A 15,033-nucleotide genomic window follows, 5' to 3' on the forward strand; every position below is an offset into this window, starting at 1 on the left:
CTTTCTTTGCTTTTGATTATTTTTGTGAGTGAGTTAACCAGTAGCACAAAACATACCATGATTATTTGCATCAGAATTCAGTGTGATTTATGACCTGCTATAGCTTGAGCAAGATGGATATTAAATAATTCTCATTTGGATTGGTTACCATTGCAGGCAGTGTGGCATAGTGGTTAAGGCTTTGGACTTCAAACCTTGTGAGTTCAAATCCTGCTACTTGACACTGTGTGACCATAAGAAAGTCACTTTGCTTGCTTTTGCTCCAATGGGGGGGGGGGGGGGGGGGGGGGTCGGAGGGGGTCGGAATAACCAAGTGTATCCCAAATGTATAAGTTACCTTGGATTATGGCATCAGCCAGATAAATAATTGTAAGTGTAATGTAAGAAAACATGGCATGGGTATTTTACCCGGTGTTAATTCATTTTTGTTTTAGAAATGGTGATCAGTGTAAAAATGGATTCAGATACAAATAGCTTAAGTGATGCTGCTATGTTTTTTGTTTGAGAATCTGTGTTTTTGAATTAGTTTACTAGATTGGTCAAAGTTGTGTGTGAAGCTCAGTGAAGTCTACAGGCCTTTGGGGGTATGGCTGACTGTTGATTCATAAATGTTTCTGTTCCTCTTTTAAGTAGTTGTTAGCATTGAATAGATTGAATTAAGCAAGTGCAAGTTTGAAATCATCCTTCATATACTTGATTTGTGTTAAGTGGTGTTTTGTACTAAGTTGACATCCTCCCACCCCTTCCCACTATGTGGAATTGGGTTTGTTTATCATTATTTTTTATTTAAATTACAGACTGATTTTGATCTGAAACCAGCTGTTTGTTTAGAGTTTTGTTTCTAATTGTTCATTTTCGCTTGATGCTTTTATACAGATACAATGATTAAACAGTCTTGCCTGTCTTTTGCTTTATTAATAATCTTTGCTTTACCCTTTCCTGTTCCATTTCATGCATTTTTTATATCCATGAATATGATTGTTTCTATAGCATCTCATATGGTAAATGTTACTTTGTGTCAAGCTTGACCTGGGGGTAGAGCTGCACAAAATTTAGAATCACTGCTGTAAAGCAGAGCTTTTTTTCAATTCTGCTCAAGCATGCTAAGGGGTTTTTTTTGTTTAATTTTTTTTTGGTCCTTGAAATATTTTTCATATGTGTTTTCTCTTGAGACATGAAAAGAATGCTTGGATATGCAACAGTTTAGTGAGAGCTTCTCTCTGTTTTGGCTGCTTTCTTGTATTCTGACACAACTGCATTTATTTCCTTAAGTTGTTAATTTTGTTATCTTTTTTTAGGGTGGCTATGCTGCTTATCGATATGCTCAACCAGCTGCTGCTGTAACTGGAGCAACTGCTGCAGCAGCTGCTGCTGCCTACAGTGACAGGTATATCATTTAACCTGCTCGTGGGATTCTCTCCAGGGCTGCTATTTATCATGTTAAAGCTAAGTTCACCTGTATTCTCCATATTCTGTTTCATTATAATCACATTTTTACTTAAAAGTGGTTTTCCAGGATAAGTTAAAGAGGCAGTCTTGGCTCTGAAAAATAGTTTTATATACTACATCATAATTATATATGTTCGCCTTTCACAGATTTTGAAAATAGGGTATTAAACTTAGAAACATCATGATTTATCTTGTAGGTTGAAAAAACAATTAATTTAGTATGTTGTAATGGAAACCTGTAGTCTCCAGTTTCAAACTGAAGTGCTCTTGTATTAAAACACTGCCTATTACTTGCAGGCTTCATAGTGGGTGGTGAGGGTTTAAGTTATATTTCATCACCTGCAAGACACCAGAGATTTTGATATATGTCCCATTATGTAAAATTCTCTAACCAGTATTTAGCATATTCTTTTACCCAATGCAGCTTGTGATTCAGGCATAAAGTACTGTTGCATTTGAAGCACTGTCAGGTTAAGTGACTTACTTGAGTCAATTGGCTACTTCATCTTTAACATTCCAATGTTTTGACCACCATACTACACAGCTTTCCATTGTCCTATTTTTATCTCAGAATACACACAGGATACTGTGCCTTCTCCTTAGGAAGTTTTTTTCTTTTCTTTGATCAGTTTGCTTACTTTTTTCTTCTGCTTAATTTTCTCCCCCACTTCCAAATCCCGAATATTTACTAGTCCAGAATACTTTGATAAATTTGCATTCATTAGGTCATGCCATGCTGGAAGACTTGAAAAAAGAAAGCATTTCTCAAAATAGTAGCTGCTTAGGAAAAGGCACAGAATTGTCAGATATATATTGCATTTCATGTTATGATTATATTGCTGCTGCTTGTATGTCCAGTATATTAAAATAAAAAAAAAAGTTGATGTGGATCAAAGTAAACTCTTAAAAAACACCAATTGATTTTGTTTATTTTCTAGTATCATGTGGCGTAGATGTGGATCTATGAATTTTTGGCACTTGATGGTTTACCCTTAGAACCAAATTATATCTGGTGTTCCTTAATTTTACCTCTGAGGTAGAATCAACAATCCTGCATAACTTCTTTCTATTCCTTGCTTTGTACCCCAGTAAATATGAGTTATCGTCAATATACTAACAACCCAATTGTGCTTCATTCACTCAGAATATGGAACCAATGTAGGAAGTACTTCAAGATAGAGAAGGTTTTTGTCTGTGGCACTTCTGCACGATAACCACCTTTTCCCACACTTCCAAATGTACACAGTTTTTAGTGTTTGGAAAACATACAGGATTAAATAATTTAGAGATTTGTACATACATAACGTCTTTCCATCCTATGAGCAATTACTCTCCAAATTTAACTTTCCATCAATGCAATTCTTCCACTACCTCCAAATTAGAAACTTTGCTAAACAAAATCTGCCCTATTTTCCTTACTTCCCACCTACTTCTATTCTGGAAGAAATATTGATCAGTCTTGAGGACTGTATAAAAGCATTTTAATGTCCCTTCCTTTCAAAGATTCCACCGTACAGTGGAATACGGATCTCTCACTCAGCATTTCACAAAAGGAGTGGAAGGCAGCCATGCACAGGATTCACTCTAGCTCCATATGCGGAAAGCATACAATTATTCAATCTAAAATATTATTGAGCACATCTGTCTCATTTAAAATTGTCCAAAAAGTTTCCAAGGCGAGATCCAACCTGCAAACATTGCAGTCAAGCTCCAGCCTCATTGGGCCGTATGTTTTGGGCATGCATCAAATTAATATTCTGGACCAAAATCTTTAAATGCCTATCAGACAGCCTTGGTGTCACAACGTCTCCTAATGCATTAACAGCTGTGTTTGGACTTGCTTGTATGGAATGTTATTTGCTTTTAATAAATTCAGCAAATATTTTTTTAAACCATTGGTAGTCAAATAAGCCTTGTTGTTGTCAGATGCTTTCTTGAGTTGGGATGTGGTGAAAAACTGTCACATTTTGTTTAGTTTAGCATAACCAGTTATGAATGCAATGTAGTGGCCCTAAAATACAAGCAGCAGAAAACTGAAAGATGTGTGTTCAACATGTAGGGGACTAAAAATTAAGCAAGTTGATAAATAGTAAAATAATTTCAACAGTTATCAACAAATTCTTATTGTCAGGCCTTGATTCTCTGTCTCATCAGTGCTGAACTAATTTAGCACATTTTATATATCTCTACTGATTATTCGATTCGAAAAGCAAGCAATGCGATGGACAGGAAATGTATTTTGTCAGAATTACAAAAAATATATTCTGAGTCTCTTATCTAAATAAGCAATTCAAGATGTAGTCAAAAAATATTATTTTGTATACGGTGTTGAAATAAGTAAGTACCTATTCTATATAAAATGTAAACATTTTCCTTTCTGTTTGTAACATACTGAATATTTAAATACCTGCTTTGCTTTTCTAGTTATGGACGGGTTTACACAACTGACCCCTACCATGCCCTTGCACCTGCAGCCGCTGCTGCCTATGGAGTTGGAGCCATGGTAAGAAACTGAGCAACATTTATATAGAAGTTGAGTGTGAAGAAATAGCTATGCCCTGTAGAAGAGAACAGTTGATTTTGAAAATGTAAGAATTATTTTTGCCATTAAAGTTTGATTTGTTTTATTTTACTAACCCTCGTGCCAGTTATCTTTATCACAGTACTAAAATGTAAAAATAAAGAGGGCTAGTTTTAAGATTTTTAAAGTAATTGACACTAGACACACACTGTTCTCTCTTGGTCTTATTGATACGCTCGATAGATATAGACGCTCACTTTTGTTGCCAGCGGTTTAGACATTAATGGCTGTGTGTCGAGTTATTTTGAGGGGACAGCAAATTTACACTGTTATCCAAGCTGTACACTGACTACTTTACATTGTATCAAAGTGTCATATCTTCAGTGTTGTCCCATGAAAAGATATAATAAAGTATTTACAAAAATGTGAGGGGCGTACTCACTTTCGTGAGATACTGTATCTATCTATAGATATATATCTATATTTAGCTATTGTATGACAGGGCAGCAACGCGTTTGTGTTCAAACTACCCTCTAAAGGCTCAGATGACTTCATTCCCAATTGTTATTAATTGAAGTTTTTTAAATTACCTTCTGCAGCATGAAGACCTTCTTTGTGCATGTTTTCTGAAAAACGCCAAAAAGTGCTGGGTCATTGGTTTGTCCATCCTTGTATTTTCTGCACTTGCTAGTAAACCTAATGAGGTAGACACAGCCAAAAGCCATGAGGGTAAATTGGGAACCATTATCAACAAAGCTAATTCTAGGGAGATTTACCAACACAAATTGGTTTTGGTGGCATGTGTTTTAAACACCAGGATTCTGAGATTCAACTAGTGAATACCCATGTAAATACAGGGAGAATATTCAAGCTTCACAAAGTGGACCACTTACATTCACATTTATTCATATCTTGGAGATTCAAGCTGGTCAGATTTGCTGAAGTTATTGTAATACTTATCTTATTAACAAACATTTTTAGAATTAAGTGTGTTTTTTTCTGTATAGTGGCAATTTTGAACTTGCACTAGGTGCAGCATGTTTATATTTTAAATATTTTGAATGGTAACCAGGTAGGTTTCTTGTATTTTAAAAAATATGTGGTGTTAGAGGACAGGGCTATATAATATGCACTAATTATGTTTGGTTCTGTATTTTTGGCACTGTTACATCTCCATGAATAAAATTTTATATGCAGAAGTAAAAAGGTGTTTTAGAAATGCACAAGGTAGTTTACTGACAAGGTTCTTGTTTTCTACTTTTTCTTTTTTATATATATATATATATATATATATATATATATATAATACAGGCAAGTCTATATCGAGGAGGATATAGCCGATTTGCTCCTTATTAAACAGAAGTGGACCTGTGCAATTAAGGAGGCCCCTGTCTTGTTCACTGGGGAATGCAATATTAGCCCAAGTAGATCAACAAGAACTCTATAGCAACAGCCGCAACACAATGAGATTACCAAACCAACAAGGAATAAAAGAAGAAGAAAATGGGAAAAAGATACTTTTTTATACCTCATTATGTTCTCCTTAAAAGAAAACACATGTATTTTTTCCTTTAATTCTTTCTGCCTTTATTATTATTATTATTATTATTGTTATGATTATACAGTATATATTTTTTTTGTTCCAAAGATTGTGCAGAAAACAGTTTTTTACTGTGGTATTTCAGTGCTTTTCTGTATCTTCAATGTGCGTAGTTTTAAGTAAGAATGGAGAACACATGGCTTGGTGGTAGGCTTTAGTAGTGTCCTAGGTAAGACTGTTAAATGCCCTTTAGGGAGGTTTGGGGTCCTCATTCAAGCCATTTGTCATTGTAAAGTGTGGGATGAGAAAATGTGCATTAATATGCTAATTTACTGGGTCGAAGTGTCTCAAATGAGAGTATATAGAGCATTTATTGGATTATGAAGCGTGCAAGTATTTGGCAGGATAGATTTCATTATAACACTAAAACGTTGTATGCAAATAGCCAACGGGTGCAGAACGCTAAGTAGTGCAGGCAAGAACTTCTGTTGTGAATGTTTTGTGTGTTTGTGTGCTGCCTTTTTTTTTTGTTTTTTATAAAGTAAATCCCTGAAAAAGTCTATATAATGCAGCATTCTAAATATTTAGGGTGTGCTTGCCCCTTCCCTACAAAGATATATCTTATCATTTTCCCAATGACTTTAGAAGAGTATTGCTCTGACTTACTGTTTAGAGCATTTAGGGTTTCAGTAGAATGTGAACTTTGTTAGTAAATTGGGTTGTTAAGCACACTAATCTACAAATTGCTCAGTGATAATAGTGTAAAAAAAAAAAAAAAATTAAGAAGAAAAATGTTCAGACTGACAAACCCTGTTTGGCATTGATGACCAGGACTATTTATTGGTTTGAGGTAGCTTTTTTTCTTGAGTGGTGCAGTATCCTGAAAAATTATGACCACTTTTTGGAGGTTCTAACCACATCAGCTACATATTGGCCAAACAGAATAATTGTAGTAAATAAGTGTAGTGAATTGTATGTCATTTATTTATTGTTGGTCACATGAAATTGACCAGGTAAAATAACTCGGAATGAATTTTTGAATTCATATTCCTGTATAAATGTTGCATTTCAAAAGACACCTATATTGTGCTGCCCTGTTTTGTTTGAGAAGCTTAGAATTTATTAGGTAAGAAATGCCATTGTAATTAAGGCATAATTTTACAGCTTTTTGGCACATGGGTTCTAAGAACCTGTTATTTAACTAAAATTCCAATTTTATATTACGGACACTAAAGTATATAGCACAGTTAGGACAAGTAATTTAAATATTGCTGTAATACCAACATAATTGACTTTAATTCATCCATTTTCTTCCAGTGATTTATTTAGGATGCTGAAGCTCAAGAATGATTACTTCATCTAAGGTAGAAGTAGGTTATTGAGGTAAAGTGGGTAAGGTCAAGGGCACCTTGTGTTTGTGCATTTTTTTGTATGGAGGTTTTTTTTTTTTTTTATATATATAAATAAGGCTTAATGTTTGTCTTACATTAAAGCCATTTACAGATATTTAATGCAGGATATATGAGTTGTTGAATTTTGGAGGAAATGGTATTTGTATCTATTTGTGAAAAGAAAAAAAAATGAAGTGCTTGCAGTCCCCTATTTATCTGAGAAGTAAACCAAGTTCTTTTTGCTTACCACAGGAGCTAAGTTTGGGTCCAAGTTGAAAGTTATCATTTATTGTATGGTACAAAAACCTCTTATTATCCATTAGTGCATTTTAAAGATTGGAGTGCTGCTTCTAGGCACTTGTTACTCAAGGGTTACATTATAAAGACTGGGTTAAGGAGAAGGCAATCAGAGAAGATTAGCTTCATTTAGATAGTTTAAGTGCTCCACAACTTTTACGATATCAAGTCTTTTTGGGAAGCTGTGAAGGAAAAGACAATTATCAGTTTGTTTCTTACCTGGTTATAGAGCATGATAGAGATCCTGTAATTCTATGTAGATTTTGTATACCATTGTTGGAATGAGCAGTGAATTGTTTTCATTTTTGCATAATGAACTGAAAAAATTAACTTGGTCTTAAAAGTATATGTAGAGGGGGGTGTGCATATGTGTATGTATATTATATATAATGTGTGTGTATGTATATATATATATATATATATATATATATATATATATATATATATATATTTTTTTTTTTTTTTTTCACATATCCATATATACATAAACACACACACACTCCTCAAAGTCAAGCTTTTCCATAAGAAGAAGAAAAAAAGATTTATAGTGGCTTTAGACCTTGGAGTTTGCTATTAGATGCATGCTCTCTTCATTTTCCTTTTTTTTTTTTTTTTTTTTTTTTTTTGTGTGTGGTTTTCCTGTATGGTTTGCCTGTCAAATCCTGCATTACTCCTAACATCACAGAGTTTAGTTACATTCACTCCCATCTTGTAACTTGTAATTAACAAAAAGAAATGGTAGTTTATCTAGGCAAACTTAATAAAAGTAGAAGCTTGGTTGATGAGAATCTTTACATTAAGTGATTGTATATTTGTCAGTGTGTGGCAAATATGTTGACATTCAAAACTTTTTAAAATGGCAGTAGCAGATATCATGCATGTTTGTGTGAGAGATTTTAAAAGGGAAGGGTATGATACGACAGTATATTTTCAAAGACTTTTAACTGTATTCAGTGAAATAGGCAAGTTACTTAAAATGATGAGGCAGTGCTGTTTTCTGTTAGACTCTTTTCTTTATTAGCCAAAGGCTTTTTTAAAGCTGTATGACAATTTACAATATTTGTGTATATATTTTTACCTAGAGTGACTGCAAGGAAACATTCTCACAATTAAATAAAATGTGTAAATAAATATTACAAAATAAATAATCATTAGATGAGTTTTTGTTTGTAGATGAGCTGTTGACAAAATCCAGTAGGAGTTAATTATGTATTGCCAATTATATAAATAGAGATATCTATCTTAATCTCCAAGCCCCACCCCCCAATCCCCCCAGTCCTTTTATTTGGATCCTCCTTCAATTTTAATCACTCATCCAGCTACAGGCAAGGAAATTTAAGTTTGAGGTCAGCCAATCTGTAATACTTTGGGGGTTTTTTTTGTTAGGTTGATTAGTACTCTGTAACAGCACACTAATATTGCCATCAAATAAGAAAACTAATCACTTTTTAAATCACTACAGTTCACTTTTTATATAAAATGATAATAGTTTGTTAGGCCTCTTTTAAATGTGTTGGGCTTTTTAAGCCAAAGTGATTCAGGAAAAATATATTCAAATGTGTTGAGTGAAAGTGTACAGTTAAAATTGAAAACAGGGGCAACACTTGTCACCAGAGTGATTGTTGGTATAGTTGTCCTTGTCTTGCTGTTACATTGGTATTTAATTCCCCTAAATGCTGGGTTTCATTGATTTTTTTTCATTTTACACTATATTTTACAATTTGGGTTGACATGTTTGTACTTCTTACATGAGGTGTGTAAGCTTCATAAAGGCATATAGTACAGCTTAACTATATGTTTTCATTCACAAACTCAGTAATCATTTTTGTGATTTGTGTTGTGATTTACAAGATTAATGGAAAGTCTGTAAAAGAAAGGGTGGGCTAATGAAGCATCAGTCTGGACAAGATGAGTGGTTAGAACATACATAACTGCTTTTTCACATAAAATAATGTACTGGACTGCTGGCAATTGTATCTCTTAATCAGTCTCAGTGTAAAAATGTTTGTTTATTTAAAACAGCAAAATTTCTGCAGAATAATGGTTTTGGGTTTACTAATTGGAAAACAGTGTTAAAGCAGTAAACTTCTGTGAGCAACAAAATGAGGCTATGTATCCTTTATAAGCTCTCAGTTAAGTGTGCTGCATCACGTCATTGACACACTTTAACATGCACCAATGATGGCTTATGGGGAATTTCTTACGGTGACGATTCCTGAAATAAAATGATAAGCAGGGAGGGGAGAATTATTGGTGCATCCCAGAGGGTTTTTTTTTAATATATAAATCATCCTTGTAACTGTTTCCTTTCTAAATATTTTTATCTCATAACCATGCAGTATTTTGTGGGATTGCCTCTTAAACATTGTACATTGTGAAGGTGGAGTCTGTAGGTTTAGCTTTGGATATGTTTTATGTTTTTTTTTTGTTTTGTTTTGTTTTCACTCTTTCAAAAGGGGTAATTTTTTTTTTTTTTTTTCTTTTTTTTTTCTTTTCTTTTCTTTCCCATGTATAAATTTTTGGTCATTCTGTACCTGGCTTTTATAAAACTCCAAGTGAGTATGTGGTATCAAGATGGGGGGGAAAGGTTTTGAAGACTCTTTCCTGCCTCCTTGTTTTACCATATCCTTATGGAGATGTAAGAGAGCACTGTTTTTAAATAAACTTCAAAAATCTCAGTGTGTTTTTTTTTTTGTTTTGTTTTTTTTTTTGGTGGTGGGGGAGTGATTATTTTGTTAATGTTTTTCACTTTGTCTCATATAGCTCACAAGAATAAGTTTGTGGTGTCATATCAGGAAAGTGAGTAGCACGTGATCTCTACTTTTTACTTATGACACATGCCTGATTCTTGTATTTTTGAAGACATTGCCCTGAAATGACTTAACAAGTAACATTCAAACTGGTCATTTCACATTTACAGGAGTAAGTGGCACAGGTTAAATTTAACAAAAAATATTACATGTTTGCCTTACTTTTAAGCTTAGGCAACACCCACAAACTAATTAAAAGTATGCCACGTCCTGGGAGTCTGGAAACTCTAATTATTATCTATTAGCATTTGCTTCAGGTATTAACTGACAATGCTACTCAGTTATACAAGTGTGCAGTGTTATGTGGAGAATGTTGACCTGTTTTTACCTGTGAACCACTTTGTCAGTCTAACAATGTGGATAGTCCCCACCTGCTCAAGTAGCAGCATCAGGTACAAAGCAGGAGCAAGCTTTACATAGGCATTAACAAGGTTATTATCATTAAAAAAAAAAAAAAAAAACGAAAAGTAAGCATTTCATTAAATGAAGTAAAAACAAAAGGTAAGTTAAAAATGAAAAGTAAATTGAACTTAAGTTGCATGCTTCAACTAAACAAATTAAAAATGGGTGGAAAAAATCCTTTGCTGTCTATCACAATAATTATAAAACTCCGTAGGCCCCAGGATGTCAAAAATCTATGCCTAAAAACTTTTTTGGTGTTTATTATCCGCTGCATATTATTGTTCACATATATGTCAATGTTATTAAATTACATTTTGCTGCTAGAAGCGGTGACACCAGACTTGTCATGTTGTATCTGTAAGGTACTCTTCAGTAATCTAAAAGGCAGTATTTTATTTTACTTGTTCAAAGTTCTCATTAAAATCATTATTTTGGCCCTTTCTTTGAAAGGGTCAGAAGGACTTTTAAACACAACAGCATCTTTTGCTTCTATCTTTCTTTTCCTTCACTTTTTTCTTTTTGCTGCTCCACTGGGCTGTTGATTTCAATGACCATCCATGTGAAGTTTTTCCTTTTTTGTGGCATGCTAAAACATTAAATGTACAATCTTATAATAGTAACCAATTAGGCACCAGCTCTGATGATGTACAACTCTTATCAACCAATTAGGTTAGCCATTTTTATTTTAAAAGCTTTTATTTAGGTCCGATTGGATAATTGTGGTGTTAGAGCTATGTACTCAATAGTGAATTGTTGTCACTGAAAACATTTGCTGCCCTTATGCCTTTTTTTACCCTGTCTTTCACACATACACAAAAGGTGCCCAAGTCACTCTGATGGCAAATCCAGTAATGCGCATAACTTTAAGCTTGAATCAGAGAAGAGCACTGGAGATGTCCATTTGAGAAAAATTAAGTCTACCATTAGGTTCACAATTTAAGCATTTAAAATATTATTAAAGGTTTTTGTTTGCAAAAATATGTGAAGTGTTATTGTTTGAAGATGCATAGCAAGAAATGCTGCTTTTTCTAACACAAATGGGCAGTTGTGTACAAAGCGTGTTAAATTATAGAAGCTATAAGTCTCACTGGATTGAGAGATCAGTCCCCGGTCACATTCAGTCTCTATTATGGTAAACATTTTGTAATGTTTGCTTTTTCTCAGTAGTATTTTGAAGTTGGCCAAACACATTTTTTTAACCCTCAATTTCTTGTATTAATTTAGTCTTTTCTGAGAAATAACTTTTTTTTTTTTTTTGGTGGCTGGTTTCATTTCTGCCTTCTACCAGATTCTGTCTGATTAAACCTTGGTAGATTAGGTAGCTCCAGTATTGGAGAGATCAAAAGGAAATACATTACTGACCAACAAATTTTTGCAAACATGGATACTGACTCTGATCTTTGCTTGCAAAGTTGTGATTTACAAGAATTTTAAATCCATTTGGAATGATTCTTAAATAATCTAGTTGAATTTAAAATACTGTTAAAATACAATAAAGGTATGCAATTACATTGCCCAGACAATTCTTTTTAAGTTCTAGTCATGGGCTAGTTAAATCTTTCGTGCTTGGTGATTGAATGAACAAACTGTTTTTGCATTAAGTGGCTAAGCGACTCTTTCTTCGGAGGTTTACAATAAAGGTATGCAATTAAATTGCCCAGACAATTCTTTTTAAGTTCTAGTCATGAGCTAGTTAAATCTTTCGTGCTTGGTGATTGAATGAACAAACTGTTTTTGCATTAAGTGGCTAAGCGACTCTTTCTTCGGAGGTTTCGTTTTGCTAACGTGCTCAACTCGCTTGTGTATTAGTGGCGGGAGGAAAAGTAAAAGGGACACGTTTTGCCGATGTGCTGATAATAGCTGATAAGCGAGTGACTCTCTGTATGGATGTTTAGTTTTGCTGATGTGCTGGCCTCGCTTGCTTATCCCCGGTGGTAAAGCCCTTAGCCCGACTGCACCTCTCACTTCTGGGCCAGACAGACGCACACTTCCACACTTAGACGTTTATATATAAGACATGTAGAAAAATTTAATTCATATGAATAAATGATTATATTGTATAATAATAATAATAATAATACATTTTATTTATATAGCGCCTTCACCTGATCAAGGCACTTACAGAATATAATAAAGAACGGCAGAATATACAGTATATAGCATTGTACAAACCAGATAAATAAATAAAGAAGATTAAGACAGTAAATTCTGAAAAAAAACAGACAACATAATTGATGGTCTCGCACACACATACAGGTTACATTGGCATCTTGACAGAGATGTAAACTGAGAGAAAGGTAATAAAGTCAAGTAGAGCTAAAAGCCTTCCTGAACAGATGAGTTTTGAGTTGTTTTTTAAAGGAATTCATGGAGTCAGCTGACCTGATTAATTTTGGTAGGTCATTCCAGAGTCTGGGCGCTATACAGCTGAAGGCCCTGTCACCCATGGAGTGTAGATTAGTGAGGGGCACAACAAGATTACCAGAATCAGAGGACCTTAGTATAGTATGTAGTGATCACTGCTGTTGTCCTTTCTTTCCTTTTTCACTTGACTATGTAGCCTAATAAGCATGATATGTTTTTGAACGTAGATGTACAGCAATGGATGGTTCGTAACTTGGAAGGACCTTTGTGGGAGCACTTAGTTCGGCACCAGCAGTAACAATGTAATTGATGTGTCAGACTGGTCTCTAGACCTCATTGTGAAGGATCCCAGTTAATTTAAAAATACAGTGATTTCATAAAAAGTCTCTAAAGAGAATGGAAAAACACAAACCTACCAAAGAAAGTAAATTGACAGTTTACAGTGGATCAGTTTCCTCAGTCAGTTGAATGCATAAAAAGAGAGGGGGCAATGGCACCTTTATTTATTGATGAGGATTGTGCGAGTTACCTGCCCTCATTAGGTACTGTGAAGTGTTTGATCCCAAGTTTAAAATGACTTGCCCTGCCAACGTAAATAACTACTTACGCATATTTATAAAATATTCAGAAGTTTAGCTTTCTGTATAGGGGGCTGGAACAAAGAGTAAACTGACAATAGTATGTTGGGAGTATGGCTGTTTTTTACAGTTTCTTTGCCATGTAGGCTAGGCACAGCATGGATTTCTTAAAATTTCAGTGAATAGCCTTTTTTCAGCTAAAATTAAAAACAAGATAGTTTGTAAAAAAAAAAATGGTCAAAATTTCATATAGCTAAATGGAAAATAGAAGGATGGGGGAAATAGTATAGAAATAAAAATTTTACAAGTTCGGCTTAAAATAATTTTGGATGCTAGGCAATCGCAGGAAACACTTGAGACTAAATGTTAGTCCAGTTATAACCCAAATCCACCCAGCACAGCCTTTAGAAAGTGTGAGGGGGAGGGGGAAATAGCAGGTTGGGGGACATAGCACTACTACTGAGACAAAAAATGTACAAATTGCACAAAAACAACAACCAAACTGTAAGTCTAACCCCCACAGTTCTAATTACTGTGCCATCATTTCAGCTTTAAAATATCCAACCTCAGTGCCCACTAGACAGTATTTGTTGTTTTGTAATCTAATGGGACATGTAATGACACTTGATTCAGCTTGAAATTCAAGACTTCCATGTGTGAGCATGACAGTAGAAGAATCTGTGTTCCAAAACAAAATCAGAAAAGTATCAAACTGGTAGTGGAACTCTAGCCATTGATGTATTGGTCAAAGACTATCAGAAGCATCCGAGGCAGGGCAAGTTTCCAGCATGAAATGCTGCAAAGGAGTGTAGTGCTGGGGAAAAAGCACAGCCTTCATATCGCCATCATTGAATACTTAAATGTCTTCTCACTAGCTTTGCCCACTTAGCCTGCTAAATCTTTAAATCAATGCTCATTTTAATGTGCCTCTAGACAGAGATCACACACTGAAGACTAGTAATTGGATCAATTGGCATTACAGGCCTATACATAAATATGCCCTGCACTTGGCAAGCACACAATCCATAAATGTTCCTACTTTGTGCCCATGACTCCTGGAAATGGTTTCTACCGGCTGCAACCCTGTACTGGAAAAAACAGCTTTGTAACAGTGATGCAATTTCTGTTTTTACCTATGTTAATGAGATTAGATTCTAAGGAAGTAGGCCTACATTTTTCATTGTTATGATTAAACCAATTGCAATACAAACCTATGACATAATGACAACAGTAACTCGCTACCCAGTAGCCCACATCCAGTTTCACCCTTAAACAAATTCACTAAATTACTAAGGCCGAGTTTGTGTATCTTGCAGCTTGTGGAATTCCTAGGTACTCCTAGGCAAGTTGGGAGGTATGGCTCCTCCAGTATGTCCAGGGTCATCTTTTAGACAGCTGTGTCTTGTACACCTCCTGAGGGAGGTGACTGGGGCCATTATTACTACATTCTATTTCAATTCAGTTTATTTTTTATATGTCACTCTTCACTGACCAGAAAGCAGGAGACAGAGCTGCAGGTGGCGGAGTTAAAGATGCTAAGATTTGCACTGGATATGACGAGGATGGACAGGATTAAAAACAAGTACATTAGAGGGTCTGCAGGTGGTGGGTGTAACCGAGCAAGATGCAGAAGACATGACGATATGGAAGATGATGATCTGCTGTGGCAACCCCTGACAGG

At 34.8% G+C, this 15,033-nt stretch overlaps 1 protein-coding gene across 1 annotated transcript in view; it reads left to right on the forward strand.

Annotated features, from left to right (window-relative positions):
* LOC114662211 (RNA binding protein fox-1 homolog 2-like) overlaps positions 1-6,266 on the forward strand; it is a 253,045-nt gene extending 246,779 nt beyond the window's left edge. Inside the window, 3 exon segments of the mRNA XM_028815596.2 lie at positions 1,299-1,387; positions 3,874-3,952; positions 5,282-6,266. Coding sequence (XP_028671429.2) covers positions 1,299-1,387; positions 3,874-3,952; positions 5,282-5,326 — 213 coding nt within the window. The 3' untranslated portion in view covers positions 5,327-6,266.
* Positions 6,267-15,033: the final 8,767 nt, after the last annotated feature.

Source organism: Erpetoichthys calabaricus, chromosome 12 (assembly GCF_900747795.2).
Source record: "Erpetoichthys calabaricus chromosome 12, fErpCal1.3, whole genome shotgun sequence".
Lineage (NCBI taxonomy): Eukaryota > Metazoa > Chordata > Cladistia > Polypteriformes > Polypteridae > Erpetoichthys > Erpetoichthys calabaricus.